Genomic DNA, 19926 nt, shown 5'->3' on the forward strand with positions numbered 1-19926 from the left:
GAACTTAAGTTTCCATTGGGGAGAGAGTGACTTTAATAAATATTAAACATTTATGCTTAATTATAAACCTATATAATAAGCAGGGCTTCCCTATATAAACTTATAATATAACCAGGGCTTAACCTGGTTATAACCCTGGTATATTATAACCCTGGTAGCTCAGCTAACCCACCTGCAACGCAGGAGACCCTGGTTCGATTCCTGGGTCAGGAACATCTTCGGGAGAAGGGATAGGCTACCCACTCCAGTATTCTTGGGCTTCTCTGGTGGCTCAGCTGCTATAGAATCCACCTGCAATGTGGGAGACCTGGGTTCAGTCCCTCAGTTGGGAAAATCCCCTGGAGAAGGGAAAGGCTACCCACTCCAGTATTCTGGCCTGGAGAATTCCACGGACTACAGTCCATGGGGTCGCAGAGTCGGACACAACCGAATGACTTTCACAACAACCTGCATAAACCTATATACATGCTATAACATCAAGTACCATGGCAGTGTGTCAAAAGAATTCAATTTAAGATTTCCAGGAAAGCTTCCTCTCAGAAGTGACATCTGAGCGGAGATGTGGAGGATAAGTAGGAATTGAGTGCATGAGAGAGGAAGTGACATGCAGGGGAGAGGGGATGATGCATTCAAGGCGGTGAATAAGATCATCCTTTATGAAGGGCGCAGAGGCGTGAGACAGAGGCTGGGAGAGGCAGGCCGGAGCCAGGCCGTGCAAGATCTCATAGACAGCACTAGGGAGTCTGACCATTATTCAGAGACCCAGGAGAAACTGCTGAATGATTTTAACAGCTGTGGATGGGAGGGATGAGACGATCAGATGGCATTTTGAATCAATCACTCTGTAGTGAAGAGAAAAAATCAGTGGATCAAGAGTGAATGGGGGAGGCCAGCCTGGAAACCATTGCCGAAGTCAAGATGGGCAAAACAGTTGCCAGAATTAAAGGTGGTGGCCGTTGAGACATGGAAAAGCATATGAGGACAGAAAATTGGCAAGATCTTCCAAGGAATCCATCACAGGGTGAAGAAGGAGGGAGGCATGCGTGGGTGTCCCGTAAGTGTCTGGTTTGCCCAGTGGATGGGTGGCAGGGCCAATCAGCTATATGGGAGCAAAGGAAAAAAGACTCAGTGGTTTTGCTCTGAATTTAGTTTTGTTGGGGAGGGCCATGGGTTGGGTGGAGAGGAGGGTGTGTGTTTTGTCTGGGCAGAAGTTTCAGGTGTCTGGAGCTATCTGGGTGGAGATGTTGGGAAGGCAGTAGGCACACATAAACTACAACAGGTCTGGCTGAAGAAAGCAGTCGGGAGACATCAGGCTGTTTGCAGATAGTTACGGAAGCAGTGGAAGTCGATGTGAAGACCACGGAGTGTAGAGAACTAGAGGCTAGGTGTAGGGGGCTGCCAGCCCCAGGAGGAGACGCAGGAGCAGGGATGAACCTCTTAGCGGCTCAGTCTTGGCTCAAACACGCCTCCCCAAAGCACCTCGCGAGCACCCGTCTGTGCACGTCCCCGCGCCGCCTCTCACCGCCTCACTGGTCTCCTTACATCACACTGAAAGTTTAAATGATGTGTTTGTACTTCTTTGCTTGACTGACACTCCCACTAAACCACACTGAGCAAAAGCTTGTTTATTTTCTCTACTCGTGGCTCTCCAGAGCCCACCACAGGGCCTGGCACAGAGTGCAGTGTGGGTTCAGAGATACGTGTTTGAATGAAGGGGTGGTGCAGTCAACCAGTCCATCAACCAGGCGGTCAGCCGAAGCCGTAAGAAGGAAATGCGGAGAGCCATGCCCACCAGGCAGTGGGGGGAGAAGGCTCTCATGAGGAAGGAGGGTCCCCAGCGTGGTTGGCTGCTAAGGCCACACAAGATGGGTTTAGGTACATCGACGTCCCTGAGTGCTGGGTACTGATACCAGCTTTAGCCAGATGGAAATGGGGTGAGGAGAGGGCTTGCCTTGTGGGCCTGGGGCTTGGCTTTAGGCTGAAGCTGCTTCCCTAACACTAAGCTGAACCCAGACCGCGGGCCTGCCGTTACAGCACACACATACCCTGGCGACCAGCCCACATCCTCTGGGCTCCGTTATATCAGCATCATAATCTTGAACCCTGGTGGCCTCGACCTTCTGGACTCAGGCTTCCAGCCTCAGGCGGTCAGACGTGTGCAGGCAGCCGAGAAGTTTCCGTTACTGCCCAGGCGCAGTCCTGCACCCACCCCTCCATTCAGTTCTCTGAAGCTGTTTTTCATGAAATTAAGCAAGTGACCCACACTCCAACAAAATTTCTTAATCAAAGAAACTCGGGGAGTTGGGGGGCAAACCCCCTCCAGTGGATGCGGAGGGTAGTGGAGTGCATCTTCACCACGGGCATCCCAGGGCTCCCGTTGGGGGGAATCCCCTGTATCCGGGTGCCCCCACGGAAGCCAGTGTCCGCCCGTCTGCACCAGGAGCAGGCTTTGTTTTCCCAAATCATGTATTTTCGTCCTTTCCCTCAGTAAAAATGCATGTTCATTACAACTGGTGGTAGTTTCATTCCCGACAAGCCTGGGCTCCTGCAGGGAAGGGACCCTTGTCTGCCTGGGGCCTTGTGTGTTCTCTGCCCGCAGTAAGAGCCGTCAGTCATTCATGTAGCCGCTCGCTGAATGCCATGCTAGGGACGGGCATGTGAGACCCAGAACCTGCCCTCAGATCGCTGTGCTCACAGGCTCACACCCTTCATCCCCAGAGTAACATCCCCACTTCTGACTCTGACCTGCAGGCCCCCGGAGCCTGGAGAGCCCCCACCTCAAGCCTTGCCCTCCCCGACTCTTCCTGCTTCCTTCCCGCTCTGGCCGCACCGGCCTTCCCTGCTATCCCTCAGACCTGACCAGCGTCTCTGACCTCAGGGTCCCTGCATCCACTGATGCCCACTCGTCCTTTCTCTCACAGTCAGTCTGCTCTCCCCTCGTCACAGCCTCCCCCGGCCCCTCGTGGGGTCCTGGACTGTCCCTCACGTGCACGCTGCTTGGCCTCCGCTCTGCACATGTCCCTCCCTTCTCTCCCCACTTCATCCCACTTAGCCCTCCGTGATGCCACCTCCCGTGTGTCCGTCCCGTCTCGCCCGCCTCACCCCGCTTCATCGCACTTAGCCCTCCGTGACGCCACCTCCCGTTTGTCTTTACTTCCTTTACTTCCAGTCTTGGTCAGTCCTTGTGCTGGAATGCCAGCTCCACGTGGGCTTTGACTCTTCGACACAGCGGTGCCCATTCACAGGAGGTTTGCAGAGAGGTGAGTGACGGGGAGCCTCTTGGAGCTTGTGGTTGTTTGGAGGATGCAAAGGGATCACGGAATGCCTGCCAGTGGAGCACACCAGAAGGTGGACGGGGGCCACAGCCTGTGGTGGGAGCGTCAGAATGTGCCAGAAGTCACATCTAGGCTGACAGCTGAGGGATGAGTGGGAACAAGCGGCCACAGAGGGGGCAGGAGGAGAGTGCCGTGGGCACAGCCGCCCCCACCAGGACCCCACGGAGGTCAGGCCTGAGGACAGCAGGAGGAGCAGCTCACGAAAGCCCAGCAGAGCACAGCCCTTGCACATCCATTGGAACTGGGCGGCTGCCTCTTCTTACTCCCGTGCCATTTTCCAATCCAATTGCTTCAGCAGAGAAAAAAGCTTCCATTTATAAACACCTTTATAGGAAATCATTAAAACACATCCATTTCATTATGACTGCTGTATTTGCAAACCTCCATTAGCCACCCAGCTTGGTTAATTTTGAGCTGGATTTTATATACAGAGTTGGCTGCAGTATATTTGCCAATTTCCATTTAAGATAATAGGAGTATTCCCTTCGTCAGAAATTACTTGTCTTTTGTGTTCAAACCCACTTCGATAAGCTGGCTCCAGGGCATGGTCCTCAGAGCCTGGACAAGGAAACCCACAATGTAGAAAGTGCTTTGACCTACCTAAGCAGTCCTATACAGGAGAAAGGTCCCAGTGGTATCATGTTGCATCTTCAAGTAAATTGCATTACCTCTGTTCAAACCTAGTCACGAAGTCATTTGTAAAATAAAGATAATTAAGTAGACAAAGATAAAGTAGGAGTTATGGCTTGGGATTTCTGTTTCCTCACCTTGGCAAAGAGTTCTCGTTAAAAGGGAGGCTGCAGATCATGGCTGATGTGGTTTGTTCACTTAGTTTGTGTTGAGCATCAACAGGCATCCTCAGGTTCGGTCCTCAGCCTTGAAGGAGGAGCTGTAGAGCTCACCTGTAAAACTGAAATGACAGGAGTTCGGAGAGGGCAACTCACTTGTCCAGGCTGCACAGCTAAGCGCTTGCTTTTGTTCCTGACACCCATGTATCTATAGGTGGGTTTCCTTTCACAGGAAAACATGCCTTTGGCTGGTGTGCTCTGCTTACCACCATCCTGTGAGGTCTCTAGAGCTGGCGACAGAATTTAGGGAGCCACTGTCTGATCAGAGCTCCTGGCTTACTAGCAAAGTGTCTGCTGTTCATTGAGATGCTGCAGATCTCCAACTTAGCTCCCACACCCTTAGACCAACCCATGCTGGGTGCTGCAGCAGAGCCGAGCACAGATGTGTGAGATGGCATGTGGTCATGCTGGCTTGCGGATGGGGGGTGGGGGTGGGGATCATTGCCTCCTGCAGGCTGTCTTCCCACCTCTGCTCATGGAACAGCAGAGCTGGTCTGGAGCAACTGTCTGTAAAACAAAATCCCTGACCCCACGGACCTTTGCACAGGCTGTGATAGGTTCTGCTCCTGTATTTTGAAATTTCTTCTGGTTTTTGGTGAGAAAGTCTTATTTTTGTGGGATTTAGAAGGAAGCATATGCCCCTGTGCTTGCTGGTGTGATCATTTAGACAGAGATTTCCTCCTTATGCGTAGTTTTTGGAAGACACCCAAGGAAGAATTTACACATGAAACCTGGCTGTTTGGCACAGCTGTGACTATGAAAATACGTTTAATGTTAAAGCCAGATTTTCCTGGCTTAATGGACCCATGAGGCTTAATGGCTTCAGGAGAAATGTTCCAAAGTGTTGAGCAGCCCCTCCCAGTGGGGAGAAAGGGGATTTGGGGCAGGGAAAGACAGTCCTGCCTTCTCCAAAAATGATTTCTGCAGAGTAGGAAGGAAGTGTTTACAAAGGCAGGGCAGCCTGTCCAGAGAAAATTCGATTTCTGTTAGGAATGAGGCACTAAGGAGGCAGTTGTCCTCTGGCAGAGCATGTTTAAAGGAGAATCAGATTCTTGGTAACCTGATTCTGAAACTTTGAGAAACCAGTCTGTAAGTTGGCAATGTTAGACAGGACAGAAACTAGCACCCTGACTTGGCAATGAAACAGGCCCAGCCGTGTGCTACTTTTTTTTTTTTTTCTTTTCTCTCCTTTAATTGGGCAACTTAATCTTTCCCAAGAAGTTCATGAAAACCCCTGAAAACCAAGCCCAGGGCAGGCTTAGAAGTTTCGCACAGTGACTCACAGAAGGCTAAGGTGACTATGTCCTTCCTTGCGAGGATCTGAGCCTGGTCATACAAGGCCTGTCTGTGAATGTGACCATGGCCATGTGGCCAAGGAGGCCACCTAAAATCGTTCCAGAACTTTCCTTAGAGAGGAACCAAGCTTGAGAGCAGACAAGATTATTGCCCCACGTCATTTTGTGTTACTTTAGACTATTTCCCTCAGTGATTTTTCAGCCCACAAAGGAGACTTGAGATATAAGACAGATATGGAAAGCCATTGATTACGTTTGTTCAGAATGAGCTCCCTTGACTGTTAGGTTCATGAACTCCTCTTCTAAGATAATGAAGTGCAAGTCACTCAGTCGTGTCCGACTCTTTGCGACCCCATGGACTACAGAGTCCATGGAATTCTCTAGGCCAGAACACTGGAGTAGGTAGCCTTTCCTTTATCCAGGGGATCTTCCAACCCAGGGATGGAACCCAGGTCTCCCACATTGCAGGCAGACTCTTTACCAACTGAGCCACAAGGGAACCCCTTTCTAAGATAAGCAGGCTTTATTTTCTAAACAGATTGTATCTCCTTAGGTTGGATTATTCTTTCAGTTGGAACTCATAACATATTTTCCCTTAAAACCAGCAACCTAGACCTCTCACCTTTTGAGATGGACTGCTCTCCATCTGTGGAATGTGTATCTCTCATGATAAATCTAGTTCTTACCTAGGGGGAAAATACACCAAAAACTCCCTAGCGTCACAGACGTAGAGAACGGACGTGAGCACATAGAGGGCAAAGGAGAGGGTAGATGAATTGAGAGAGTAGCATTGAAACGTATACCTTGCTGTGTGTAAAATAGATAGCTAGTGGGGACCAGCTATAGAACTCCGGGAGCTCAGCCCGGTAGAAGGGTGGGATGCTGGGGGCGGGCGGGAGAGGGGACACATATATACTTACATCAGATTCACGTTGTTATGTGACAGAAACCAACACAACATTGTAAAGCAGTTATTTTCCAGATAAATTAAAAAAAAAAAAAGAAAAGTCACACAGGAGTGTTAGCTTCCCAGAGCAGCCTCGGAAAGCCTATTTTATCTGTAAGGGAAATAAAGTACAGGCGCTCACTAGTGTTGATGCAGCCCCAGCCCTTGCTGTGGGCCTTGTTTTGGGAGGAGAGGTTCTGTGCACATCTTCCGCTTTCTCCTACTGCTTTGGAAGTGCCCGCCACAGGCAGAGCCGCGGGGCCCAGGATGACCCCCTGTGTGCTGGCCCCGTTCACGCCCGGGGCTGGAGCCCGCCTGCCTCTTGAGCTGAGATGGACGATCCAGCCTGGGGGAAAGGCCCACTTGGCCTGAAGGGTAGTGAGCTTTGGGGGAAATGCTCAGAGGTGGGGTCCACGAGCTGGGCAGGCAACTAGGGGGCCTTGGGGTGTAGTGAGGGGCTAGGGTTTGTCCTCTAAGTGCACTTGTAACTGTGTCTTCAGGGTAACCTCTCAGAGGCACAGGTGCAGAGCCATCTTGAAGGCTGTGCATGGAGAATGCCAAATCGCATCCCCTTTCTGCCCCTCAGGCTCCTCACCCTTTGCAATACTGGGTATTTTCTTACTCTTAAAGCTGTGCCAATTCAAGTGGTTAGTCTTCACAGAAGTAGACTGATCACACGTTCAGTTGGAACTTCTCCCGGTTTGTTAGAGCCTTGGTCTCTGGAGACCCCTGTCAGAACTCTTCGGCCTCCGAGGCCGGGGTGAAGTGGGTGCTGGGATCGTGTGAGGGCTGTGGCAGCTGAGAGGAGGGTCCTGAGGGGCAGGGGTGAGGCCTTCATGCTGTCGAAGGCTGCGTGTACTGCTGTAGAAAAACACACTGCGTCAAAACCGCACGGTGACAGCAGCAAGGACGGAACACACCCCCGACCGGTGAGATGTGCTACAGGGGAAGTCTGTGGGGAAAGCAGCGCTGAGGAGGCTCTGCCCGCCCAGTAAAGTCAGGACCCGCAAGGCAGGGGCTGGCTGCCTGTGCTCACACCCTGAGCGGTATCTGTGTTCTTGCGGGTGATGTGGGTGGCATCCTGTTCTTGTAGCTGGTTGAGAGATCAGTCATCACACTGGCCCCTGAGTTAATCTAGCCACCAACATTTCCAAGCTGTCAGACCTCTTTGCCTTGAGGGTTGCAGTATTTGTTTTTACCTCGACTGTTTAATTTGAAAAACTTTAAACTGACATAAAAGACACAATGAACCCCCTAAACCCTTCACCTAGGCTCATCAATGGGTAACATTTTACATTTGGTATTTTTCCCTCTTGCACTTGGAGAATGTTGTTTTCTGAGCAGTTTGACGGTGAGAGGCAGACACCGTGCTGCTTCACCCTAAATATATGAGCACCAGCCTCTTAAGAACAGGGACGTCTCAGCACCGTTAGCCCACCTGAGAATCTGACCACTGGTGGAACACCAGCTACCTGCGGCCCACATATATGCTCCCCACATGCCCCGTTCCTGCCTTCTGTCACCGTTGCTCAGTGTCCAGGATCAGTCAGGGCTCACACACTCTGTTTAGTTACCGTGTCTTTCTTCTCTCCTTTATCTAGAACAGGTACCCACATTTTCGTCTCTCATGACACAGACATGTTGAGCAGGCTGGGTTAATGGTGTCATAGAAAACCCCTCGGTCTTCATGGTCTGATTGTTTTCTTATTTGAGATTAACCTGTTTTTGCAAGGATATGCATAGGTGATATGCACGTGTCCTCGCTACTGAGTTGCAGCTGGAGGTACAGAATGTCTATTCGTCCACTACTTGTGATGTTAGGATGCTTTTAGACTATAGCATCATTCTCATGAATCCTCTTCAGTAGACACCGACACTGTGTACGTGATGCAGGATGTAACCTCTGAATATTCTCTTATTCCTTTCCTCTCAGCCCCTTCTGCCTTCTCCTTGGCACTTAGACCCAAAAGTTGACTGTTCTGTCATCTTCTGTTGTTTTGTCCTGGCTTTGTCGGTTCCTTGCTGGAGTTAGGGAGGGCCGTGCTGCATGCAGAGTGGATGGTAGGCCTATAAAGGAGGCCTAAACCCTCCTGGGTTCAGCTAGTTTCAGCGGTGGGGCCCGGCAGGACCCAGGGTCCTCCCTTCCTAGGATGTCACCTCTCGCCTCTTAGCAGAACATCTGTCTTGATGCTGGAAAAACCTGTAGCTCTTTCTTGCACTTCAGTGGCTTTACAAGGCGTGACATGTGCCTGGTCAGAACAGCAGTGGGGGCTGTGGGTCAGCCCTTGGAAGACCACATGGGTTCTCGTTACAGCCTGACGTGCCACGCTCACACCGGAGGGCTTTCGGGCGTTTCCCAGCAGGCCTACAGCTGCTTCTGTTTCTCAGACCAGCTGAGATTCACTGGCTAATATCCCTGCCTTCCATGGACGCATCCTGCTTGGGGATCCCTCTTATTACCTGAAGGCCTTCTTCCGCTTTAGCAGCGTGTGGTCTCTCATGTAATAGGTCTTTGATTTGAAGATATTTGGTCAATAAGCAGCCTCACAAAGACTTGATGCTTTTAAAAGTTGTCTTAGAACAAGTCTGTCATTTCTTCCACATGTTTAACTCATGCGGACTTTATTAAACACTCCTCCATGCCTGGTGGTGTGAGCATCTCCAAACATGAGGATGGATGAACAGAGTCCCCATTCCCCAGATCCAGGCTTTGTAGGGTCCATGTTTCAGATACCAGGTAATGACAGGGAATATGATGCCTCAAAGAAAGAAATAGGAGACTGTAGGCAATCAGGGAAGCCTTCCTGGAAGAGAAGACTTTAAGGCAAAGCTTTAAAAAGAGCCATTATGGGCTTCCCTCGTGGGTCAGTGGTCAAGAGTCTGCCTGCCAGTGCAGGAGACACGAGTTCAATCCCTGTTCTGAGAAAATCCCACATGCTGTGGAGCAACTCAGCTCAGGGGCTATAACTGTTGAGCCTGTGCTCTAGAGCCTGGGAGCCTCAACTACTGAAGCCTGCTTGCTCTAGAGCCCGGAATCCACAACCAAGAGAAACCCCTACAATGAGAAGCCCGGTCACTGAAACTAGAGAGCTGCCCCCACTCACCACAACCAGAGAAAAGCCTATGCAGCAGTGAAGACCCAGCACAGCCAAAAATAAGTTCTGAAAGTCCAGTATCTTTAAAAAAAAAAAAAAAAACCATTGTGAAGAAGAGAATGAGAGGCTTCCAAACTCAGCAGATACGTCACTCTGAAGAGAGTGCCGAGCCCTTGGAGTAGTTACGTTTGAAGTTGGGACAATATTTTGGAGCAGGTATCTTCTGGTAAATGCTCTCTGCTTGAATTCAGAGGAATAGGGGAATATTTCTACTTTCGCATCTCTTCAGCTGTATTTTTATCTGGATTAGGGTTTTTGCCTGGGGTTCAGAAACAGTAGGGCCAGCTTTTAACACTGGATTCAAAATGAACCAGTTCTCCTCTAGTTTATTGTATACAACACTGGGGAGAGGCCTGGTTGATCCTGAGGGAGAAAGAGGAAAAGTAGCTTTGCCCACCAGTGTTTGCTTAACCAAGCAACGCTGCTGACGAGGCTTCATCCCCGTAGCCAAGAGTGTCCTCTGACCTCCTTCCCAGGCTTCCCAGGTACCTGGGTCTCCCTCAAACAGCAACATAAAAACCTAAGCTCTGGATTCTCCTTAGAAAAACAACCTGAGCTGTCTCTTCCAATTAGAAGTCTTACTGGGGTCTGGGGGAGGGTGCTGCTGTTTAGAAAAGACAGCAGCCGCAGCTGGGGCGAGGGGAGTGGGCAGAGCAGTGGAGAGCGCGGCCTGCTGAGTCCAAAGGGGTCACTGCTGGCCACTCCACACGTTGCTGCATGGGAGGAGCTGGGCCCATGATTGTCCCACCTTCTAATTTTACAGAAATAGCTGTAAATTCTAATAATGTTTAAATGTTGGCAATTAAGAATCGTTTTGTTTTTGTTTTTTAAAAAAAAAGGTTGGGCCAGATATCAAACCCTAACATCCAGTCAAAACACCTTTTTGGCTACTGGAAGTTGGTTTGTGTTCTCTAGTTGAAGGGAGATGTCATTCCATTTATCCTTCTGTGTCCTGGTTTCATCTTTACAGCTAATTAGGCAACTGGAAGGCAGAGTGCCAAGACTGTGTGAGCTTAGTCCATGCCAGAATTCCCTTTCCACTGTACTTGAATGGTCTACAGCTTAAATTTAATTGAAAATTAGCATCAGAAGAAACCATATGAAATCTGCGTGTGTGAGCTGTGGCTGAAGCAACTGGCAGTCACATCACTTCGCACCACGTGTGCTGTCTCATGCACCTGAATTCTTTGAGCATCTATTGCTAAGAACACGCCATCTCCTTTGTTATGCTTCCTCTTCTCTGACAGGAGATCTCTGATTTTTGCCGTGGTCACCGGGAAGCTCAGGACTAAGTAGAAGAGTCAGCCGCAGCAGCTTTGCGAGCCCCATCTGCTTCCTCAGTCTGTCTCTGAGCCCAGTCTTGTGTTTTCCGAAATGACCTCTGGGGAGGAACGTGTGTTTGATACAAAGGGCACCCTCTCTGCCCCACGGATGTGGCACCGAGCCATTGCCTTTCCTCCAGGAGGCAAGCACAGCCTGAGGTGCCACGGTGAGTCTGCCTCTGGTGACCCTTCACACCAGTGACCCTGAGAACATTCAGAGTTGTGCAGCTATCTCCACTACCCATTCCCAGAACTTTCTTATCCTCCCAGACAGAAACTCTGTTCATTAAGCAGTATTGCCCCATTCACCCAACCCCAGTAACCTCTCTTCTGCTTGCTGTCTCTATGAATTTGCCTGTTCCAGGTACCTCATATAAGTGAAAGCATACACTTGCCCCTCTGTGACTGACTTATTTCACACAGCCTAATATTTTCAAGGGTCATCCGTGTTGTAGCAGTATAGAAATTCTGTTCCCTTTTAAGGCTGAGTCACATTAGATTGTGTGTTTATGTCACATTTTGCGTATCTGTTCATCTGTCAACAGATAACTTGGGTTATTCCATCCTTTGACTCCTGTGAATCATGCAGCTACGAACATCGGCTTAACCATTTTTAAGTGTACTGGTCCATGCCGTTACTTGTATTCACATTGGCATGCGGCAGCGCTCCAGGACGTTTGTGTTTACCTTAGAGAACTGACAGTGTACCCATCAAACAGTGCCCGCTGCCACCCCTCACCCCCCAGCCTCTGGTAACCACCATCTTACTTTCTGTCTCTGTGAACTTGACCACCTTAGACCCCCCATATAAGTGGAATCATAAAGTATTTGTCTTTTTGTACTGCTTGTTTCCCTTAGCTTAATGTCTTTAAGGTTCATCCATGTTGTAGCAGGTGTCCAAGTTTCCTTCCTTTTTAAAGCTGAATAATACCTCGTTGTATGTATATACCACACTTTGTTTATCCATTCATCTGCCAGTTGACACTTGGGTTATTTCCGTCTTTTGGCTGTTACGAACAATGCTGCTCATGGACGTGATATCCAAGGATCTGTTTGAGGTCCTGCTTTCAGTTCCTTTGGACTCGTACCCAGCGTGGAATTGTTGGATCACGTGGGAGTTCTGCTCTTACTTTTTGAGGAACTGCCATGCTGTTTTCCAAAGCAGTTGCGCCATTTTACTGTTCCCACCAGCAGTGCGCAAGGACCCCAGTTCCTCCACTTCCTCGCCAACACCTGTGTTGTTGTTGTTGCTAGTAGCCATCCTCTTGGGCCTAGGGTGGTGTTTCACTGTGGCTTTGATTTATAAATGAGGCACCTTTTGTCTGTTCTGGGATACTGGTTCCCTGTCTGGGCTTGTCTTGCACCTCTGGTCCCTTAACTGACGCCTTTGGTCTTTTGCAAAGACTCCAACTTCCTTGGCCTTCAATGTGGGAGCTCCAGTGCCTGGTAGGGAGCTGACTGTGCAGGGCATTGGAGGCCAAGGGAAGGAATTGAAGATGTGTTCTCAGTCTGCATTTAGAATATGCCACAGACTGAGGGATAAGGCCGCTCATGTGGGGTAAGTGGTGGTGAGTGTGTGGTATAAAGCGACGGCATCGACAGGGCACCCAGAGTATCTGTCCTGTTGGCCACCCTGTCATCCTGTGAGGCCCTGAACCGGGAACACTGACAAAAGACAGCCAGGTGTCACCTGATCACCTAGTGGGGCTTGTGTAAAACCTGTGGGTAGAAGGCAGGAGCGTGTGGGGCTCATCATCAGCCTGTGTGATACGCACTGGGCTTCCTAAGACCAAGGAAAACATCTGTCGTCCTCTGAGTGTGAACAGAAGATGCCCCTGAGCTGCAGTCTGCATGTTAACTTCGATGCCTCCCTCTGTCTTCTTGATGCCCTGTCCTATACTTGCATTGTGGTATCTGTGGTTACTTTCCCCAGCATGGTGGTGGACAGCTGGGAAAGGGGGCCGTGGCTTTTGCCATGTACACCTGTGAGCTCCCAGAGTTGAGAGTCTGGTGTTCATCTCTGTACCCTGCTTCCAGCCTGAGGCCAGGGCTCAGCAGCTGGTTCAAGAATGAGAAAGACTGATCAGATCCCTACACTGTCCTCCTGTTCCCTGTAGCCCAGTGTACTCAGGGCCCAGTCTGGTGGCACCTTCTCCAGGCCTGCTGTGAAGGCCCCTCAGCAGACATGTCCAGGATGATCATTGCATCAGGTGGGGCTGTGCTAGGGAGATCCTTATGAATGGCTAAACAGAGGCATCTTCCTTCCTCGCCCCGCTCAGGAGCACTTACTCATGCAAATAATTCAGGAGTGTGTGTTAGCTCCAGCTCAGGGTGCCAGGAAACTCAGCACCTCAAGGTAAATGATCATCTGGAGAAACTTCTCTGGTTGTTAATGGAATTAACACACATTTCCACAGCATACGTGGGCACTCAGGAGCGCCACTCCTGACTCTGGACCTCTTTGTCCTGAGTTAGTGGTGGGCACCTACCCTCCATCTCCAGAGTACTTGTGCAGTGGGGATTGTCCTGCTGTCTGCAGCTCAGCACGTGATCCATACTGAGGACAGAAAACATAAGGTGCGTGTGAAACATCTGCTGTTGACAGTCTGTGTTTCTAGTCTTGTTGGCTCTTAAATATGTAATGATGTCGTGTTTAGATTTGCTCACTTTAAAAATAGCTTGTAACGGCCTATCCTGTGTTGGAGATAAAGTGAGGAGGAAGATCAAAGTCCCTTTTTTCTTGAAGCTTACACTTGAGTAGAGGACATGACCCACACCTACATCAGAGCAGATAGTGATACTTGCCATGGAGAAGACAGGATCACAGGACAGGGACTGAAGGGGAAGAGGTGGAGCCCCGTGCCTCAGACAGAGAAGAGCTTGGTGAGGAGGTGGCGTTTGAGCTGAGAGCGGAACGTAGGAGGAGATTTGGGTGGAAATCCTTATCAGCGGAGGAAACAACAAAGGAAAAGGAAGCTTTAGGGCAGACGGGAGATTGGCATCTTCCGGGGTGGAGAGGAAGCAGGAGTGTGAATATAGCATAGTGATGAGGTGGAAGGTTGACAGAGGAGACAAGGACCAGCGAGACCAGTGGTTCCCACCACGAATGCATGTTAGAGTTATCTGATGAGCCTAAAAATTTTTTCCAGTGCTGAAACTCCTCCCCTGGAGATTGTGATCTAACTGGCCTGGGTGGGGCCTGGACACTGGTGTTTTATAAAGGCTCCCCCGGGAGTTCCATGGTACAGCCTGGGTTGAAACATCAACAGTGTTGATCATGCAGTCTTACAGACTCTGGTAAGGAGTTTAGACTTCAGTTGAATGAAGAAGTGAAGTCGCTCAGTCGTATCCAAGTCTTTGCAACCCCATGGACTGTAGCCTACCAGGCTCCATCCATGGGATTTTCCAGGCAAGAATACTGGAGTGGGTTGCCATTTCAATTGAATGAAGGGGAAGCCATATAATGGTTTGGGCCAGGGAGTAACATGGTCTGGCTTATGTCCTTAAGAGATTCACTTTGGCTACAGTGCAGGGACTACAAGTGGGAGGTTATTCAGGTGGTTCAATGGAGAAATGATGGTGGCTTGGACCAAGAATGGTGTCAGTGAAAATGGTCCAAAGAGGTCAGTTTGGGGGTGTTTTAGAGGTTGCAGTCATAAGATGGATTGGGTTCAGAGTGTAAACACAAGGAAATCAAGGTGTCATGAGAGTTACCCAGAATAACTGGGTGGATGGTATTGCTACTCACAGAGCTGGGAGAGGTGGAGAATACAGTTTGGAGAAGAGGGGGAATCGTTGTGTTCATTGTTTGCAGTGAAAGCATCAGACCTCTTTGTCTGGATTTAGGTACTTGTAGATATATGGCTTCCCTGTAGATACCGGGGCTTCCCTGGTGACTCAGTGGTAAAGAATCTGCCTGCAAGTGCAGGAGATGCTAATTTGATCACTGGGTCAGGAAGATCCCCTGGAGGAGGAAATGGCAACCCACTCCAGTATCCTTGCCTGGGAAATTACATGAACAGAAGAGCCTGACAGGCTACAGTCCATGGGATCACAAAGAGTTGAACGCAACTTAGCTAAACAACAGATAGAGGCGATCAAATAAAATTGAACAAAATATTCTGAGAAATCCTCTTATTGTACTGTTGAGAGTTTCTTGAAGCCTTCTACAGGTAAGGATCAAAGGCAACTGGCTGTTTTATTGCATGGAACCAGTGATGAGAAGGGATGAGGAGGGAAGTGTGAAGACTTGAAGCGTCTTTCATGAATGTAAGGGAGAGGTATCCTTTGGTAAATTACTATACTTAACAGCTGTCTTGCTATAGGAATTGAGTGGTGTAATGATACATAGAATCCAAAATAGGCTGAGATATCCCAGCAAATTTAGAAAACTCAGCAGTGGCCAGAGGACTGGAAAAGGTCAGTTTTCATTCCAATCCCGCTCAAACTACTGCACAATTGCACTCATCTCACACGCTAGTAAAGTAATGCTCAAAATTCTCCAAGCCAGGCTTCAGCAATACATGAACCATGAACTTCCTGATGTTCAAGCTGGTTTTAGAAAAGGCAGAGGAACCAGAGATCAAATTGTCAACATCCGCTGGATCATGGAAAAAGCAAGAGAGTTCCAGAAAAACATCTATTTCTGCTTTATTGACTATGCCAAAACCTTTGACTGTGTGGATCACAATAAACTGTGGAAAATTCTGAAAGAGATGGGAATACCAGACCACCTTACCTGCCTCTTGAGAAACCTATATGCAGGTCAGGAAGCAATGGTTAGAACTGGACATGGAACAACAGACTGGTTCCAAATAGGAAAAGGAGTACACCAAGGCCTTGTGTCACCCTGCTTATTTAACTTCTATACAGAGTACATTATGAGAAATGCTGGGCTGGAAGAAGCACAAGCTAGAATCAAGATTGAGGGCAGAAATATCAATAACCTCAGATATGCAGATGACACCACCCTTATGGCAGAAAGTGAAGAGGAACTCAAAAGCCTCTTGATGAAAGTGAAAGAGGAGAGTGAAAAAGTTGGCTTAAAGCTCAACATTCAGAAAACAAAGATCATGGCATCTGGTCCCACCACTTCATGGGAAATAGATGGGGAAACAGTGTCAGACTTAATTTTTCTGGGCTCCAAAATCACTGCAGATGGTGACTGCAGCCATGAAATTAAAAGATGCTTACTCTCCTTGGAAGAAAAGTTATGACCAACCTAGATAGCATATTGAAAAGCAGAGACATTACTTTGCCAACAAAGTTCCATCTAGTCAAGGCTGTGGTTTTTCCAGTGGTCATGTATGGATGTGAGAGTTGGACTGTGAAGAAAGCTGAGCGCCAAAGAATTGATGCTTTTGAACTTTTTGAACTGTGGTGTTGGAGAAGACTCCTGAGAGTCCCTTGGACTGCAAGGAGATCCAACCAGTCCATTCTGAAGGAGATCAGCCCTGGGTGTTCATTGGAAGGACTGATGCTGAAGCTGAAACTCCAGTACTTTGGCCACCTCATGTGAAGAGTTGACTCATTGGAAAAGATTCTGATGCTGGGAGGGATTGGGGGCAGGAGGAAAAGGGGATGACAGAGGATGAGATGGCTGGATGGCATCACCGACTCGATGGACGTGAGTCTGAGTGAACTCTGGGAGTTGGTGATGGACAGGGAGGCCTGGCATGCTGTGATTCATGGGGTTGCAAAGAGTTGGACACGACTGAGCGACTGAACTGAACTGAACTGTCTGTATTACATTTGACTTTAAGGGGATTTTTCCCCAACAAAATTATCTTTTAAAATACATCTAGTTCACATTAAGATTCTAATTAATTTTCTTTTCCTAACCAGGCCTTGGGTGTCTCACAATTAAAAATAACCCAGATTTTAAAGTCAGAATCAAGTTATTAGAATTGCTTACAAGGCATTCACATGGAGAACAATATGGAGTTTGTTAAAACAGTTTGTTTTTCCTCTGATGGAAGAAGGTGGTATAAATTGCAATGGTAAAGCCTGTTGATTGGTTACACCAGTCAGAAGAAAAAAATCCTGATTATAAGCTGACTGTTTCTTATACAGTTTTTGTTTTTAAACAACAACAACAAAGCACCTAGTGTCTCTGCTCACTCTGGGGTTTGTTTTTTTCATTTAGTAGTTATCAGATCTTTTTAGCTAAAACTCTTTGTGAAATCAGTCCTTATTTGAATAACTGAGCAGGAAGGTTGACCAGAAGTCCCATAGCCCCTCTTAGGACACTTCTTTGTTCTTACTAGAGAAATTTGAGCTGTAGCTGCTTTTGAGTGAAAAGTGAGAGAATGCAGCATGGCACGGCTGTCTAGAAAATGGCCATGGTCTGAAACTCCTTAAAGCCTTTGCATTGGCCCCAGGCCTCAAACGGTGAGGCTGCATAGTGTTAAACTTTGCCATCCAGCTGCACTGCCGTCCATTGTACCTAAACAGGTTCTTCTCCATAATCAAAACAGAGAGCGCTCATGCCCACCTTCCTGCTTAACTCATGTCCACATCTGCTTGCAGACAACTGCAGTGACCTGAACTCGGAGCTGCAGAGGGTGCTGACGGGGCTGGAGAACGTGGTCTGCTGCAGGAAAAAGAGCAGCTGCAGCCTCTCGGTGGCGGAGGTGGACAGACACATCGAGCAGCTGACCACAGCCAGCGAGCGCTGTGACTTGGCCATCAAGGTAGGACCCCCCACCCCACTCCCTCTGTGTGACTCTCAGATCATATGAGGGAAATGATCAGATTCCTTTCGTCTAAAGTGCTGTTTTTCTCGAATATCTATTAGGGGGTGGGTATTTCTAAAAAGGCCATTCCAAAGTTGGGCCACCAGGGAGAAGCTGGAGCCCTGTACATTTTTGCTGGTTGAATCATATCCGAGAAAGTCATTTGATCAACTCAAGATCACTGTCTTTGCTGCAAAAATGACCACTTCCTTGGAAGCTGTGAGACTAATAGTATTGAACGGTGTCATTTTAGTTGGTTCATCATACAGCATTCTGAGGTTGTAAGATTAACTTGGAAATTTTATTAAAGCTTTCAGGCTTCTAGAATATTATTTCTAGAGTTATCAATTCATGGTGCTAACAAAGGGTCTGAATGAGTCATCTACCCTGAGCGTACTAGATTGGGCCTCAGTCCCGCCTTTGCTGTGCACTCACCTTGGGCTTCCCTGGTGGCTCAGATGGTAAAGAATCTGCCTGCGATGATACAAGGAGGGAGACCCAGGTTCGATCCCTGGGTAGGGAAGATCCTCTGGAGAAGGTGATGGCAACCCATTCCAGTATTCGTGCTGGAGAATTCTACGGACAGAGGAGCCTGACAGACTATAGTCCATGGGGTCACAAAGAGTCGGGCACAACTGAGCGACTTTGACTCGCTGACTTATCTTACTGCTTAGGGAGCACCAGGTGAGAAGAATTTGCTGTATCTGCACAAACTCACCTTGGAACTGTGGGAACATCAAGTCCTCTTGATACAGGGCCTCTGGTATCTTTATATTACTTCCCCAGAGCTTAGTGACCTAGGCATATCAGTTCACACTGAAAAGTCTGAAAGGAGCCTGTGTCAAGCGGAAATGTGATGTTCTCTGAAAAATGTTTGAGGACTAAGGGCCCAACTTTCTATTGACAGGAATCCTGGATTTCACAGAAGAGCTGTGGTATCTCGAGGTAAACCATGATTCATGTTAATAATACATCTGGTTTCCCATCTTTATTCATCACAATTATAAATATACAGTTGATGTGGTTTGGGGAAGCAGCCACTAGCGTTTTTCTCTCTGGAATCTCCAGGCCCTGTATGTGATTGTAATGTCAGCTTGGGTACTAGCCCAAGCCTTAGCATCAAGGGGAAGAGGAAGCCACAGGTTTCTGCCAACCAGCAAGGGACAGAGCAGGCCCTGGAGCAGGACTGAATAGGGCAGAAGTCTCTGATTTGAGAGTAAGGACAAAGCACTGCATGTGGAAAGTGGCAGCAAGAGTAACTGTCCTCATCGGGGCACCAATGTGAGCATCCAAGAGCAAGCACCCTGTGCCAGCTAAGTCGCTTCAGTCATGTCTGACTCTTTGCAACCCCATGGACTGTAGCCCGCCAGTCTCCTCTGTCCATGGGATTCTCCAGTTAAGAATGCTGGAATGGGTAGCCGTTCAATTTTCCAGGGAACATGCCGACCCAGAGATTGAACCCCAGTCTCTCACATCTCTTGCATTGGCAGGCAGGTTCTTTACCGCTAGAGCCACTTGGAATGCCCTGCACCCTTAGGCCACTCATTTCTGAGACCTATTTCACGTCACATCTCTTCATTGCCTTCTACCCCGACATGGTAATTCCACCTCTTCTTTCCAAATCATTTGGGGTGTGCTTCCTTTTCCAAAGGACAATAATCACGAATGAATAGTTTCTGAAAGCAAGCAGAAGGAGTTCTTCCTTTTCTTCAAATTTATATATGTTTCTTCTTCATTAAATACTGATGTTTTCAGTGAGTTTAAAAAAAAACTCCAAGTACTATCAAGATCCTATTCTTTTCAATCTCATAGCTGTCATGTTAATTAAATCCCTGCTATCTTAGAAACCTCCACAATGAGCTCCCTCTTTTCTGTGTCACTGAGGTTTATTTTCATCTTTCGTATCTTGGGACTGAACCTTATTCACATCTTCTTGTTCTGATACAACCCTAAAACCTGGAAATGGTGATGTGACCCATCGTATCGCTAAGCTGGAACATGGGAAACCTGTGATTTAGGAAATTTCAAGTTAGATCTTGTATGCAGTCTGCAACTTCGCCTTTGCTTTATCAGGATCACTAACTGGCTCGCCATCTGGTTATGTGTATTCACCGACTCTGGAACGTGGATGGAGATAAATGTTTGTGTGGCTGTTCGCATTACAGACAGACTTAAATACCAGAAAGAGACCATGTTTTTCTCATGAGGGGAGACTGCCGGGGAACACAGACCATAACCCAGGCCGTGACAGAGCCTCTTCTGAAAGTGGGGAGAGGTTGACTGGGAGGATG

The 19926-nt window shown here is 48.4% G+C and overlaps 1 protein-coding gene across 2 annotated transcripts in view; it reads left to right on the forward strand.

Moving 5' to 3' along the window:
- Window positions 1–19926, forward strand: part of MCC (MCC regulator of WNT signaling pathway) — a 533449-nt gene that overhangs the window by 436643 nt on the left and 76880 nt on the right. For both annotated transcript variants that reach the window (XM_070377172.1, XM_005902721.3), the window contains one exon: window positions 17430–17593. In XM_070377172.1, coding sequence (XP_070233273.1) covers window positions 17430–17593 — 164 coding nt within the window. The remainder of the gene's footprint in view (window positions 1–17429; window positions 17594–19926) is intronic.

The sequence above is a fragment of the Bos mutus genome, chromosome 10 (assembly GCF_027580195.1).
Source record: "Bos mutus isolate GX-2022 chromosome 10, NWIPB_WYAK_1.1, whole genome shotgun sequence".
Classification (NCBI taxonomy): Eukaryota; Metazoa; Chordata; class Mammalia; order Artiodactyla; family Bovidae; genus Bos; species Bos mutus.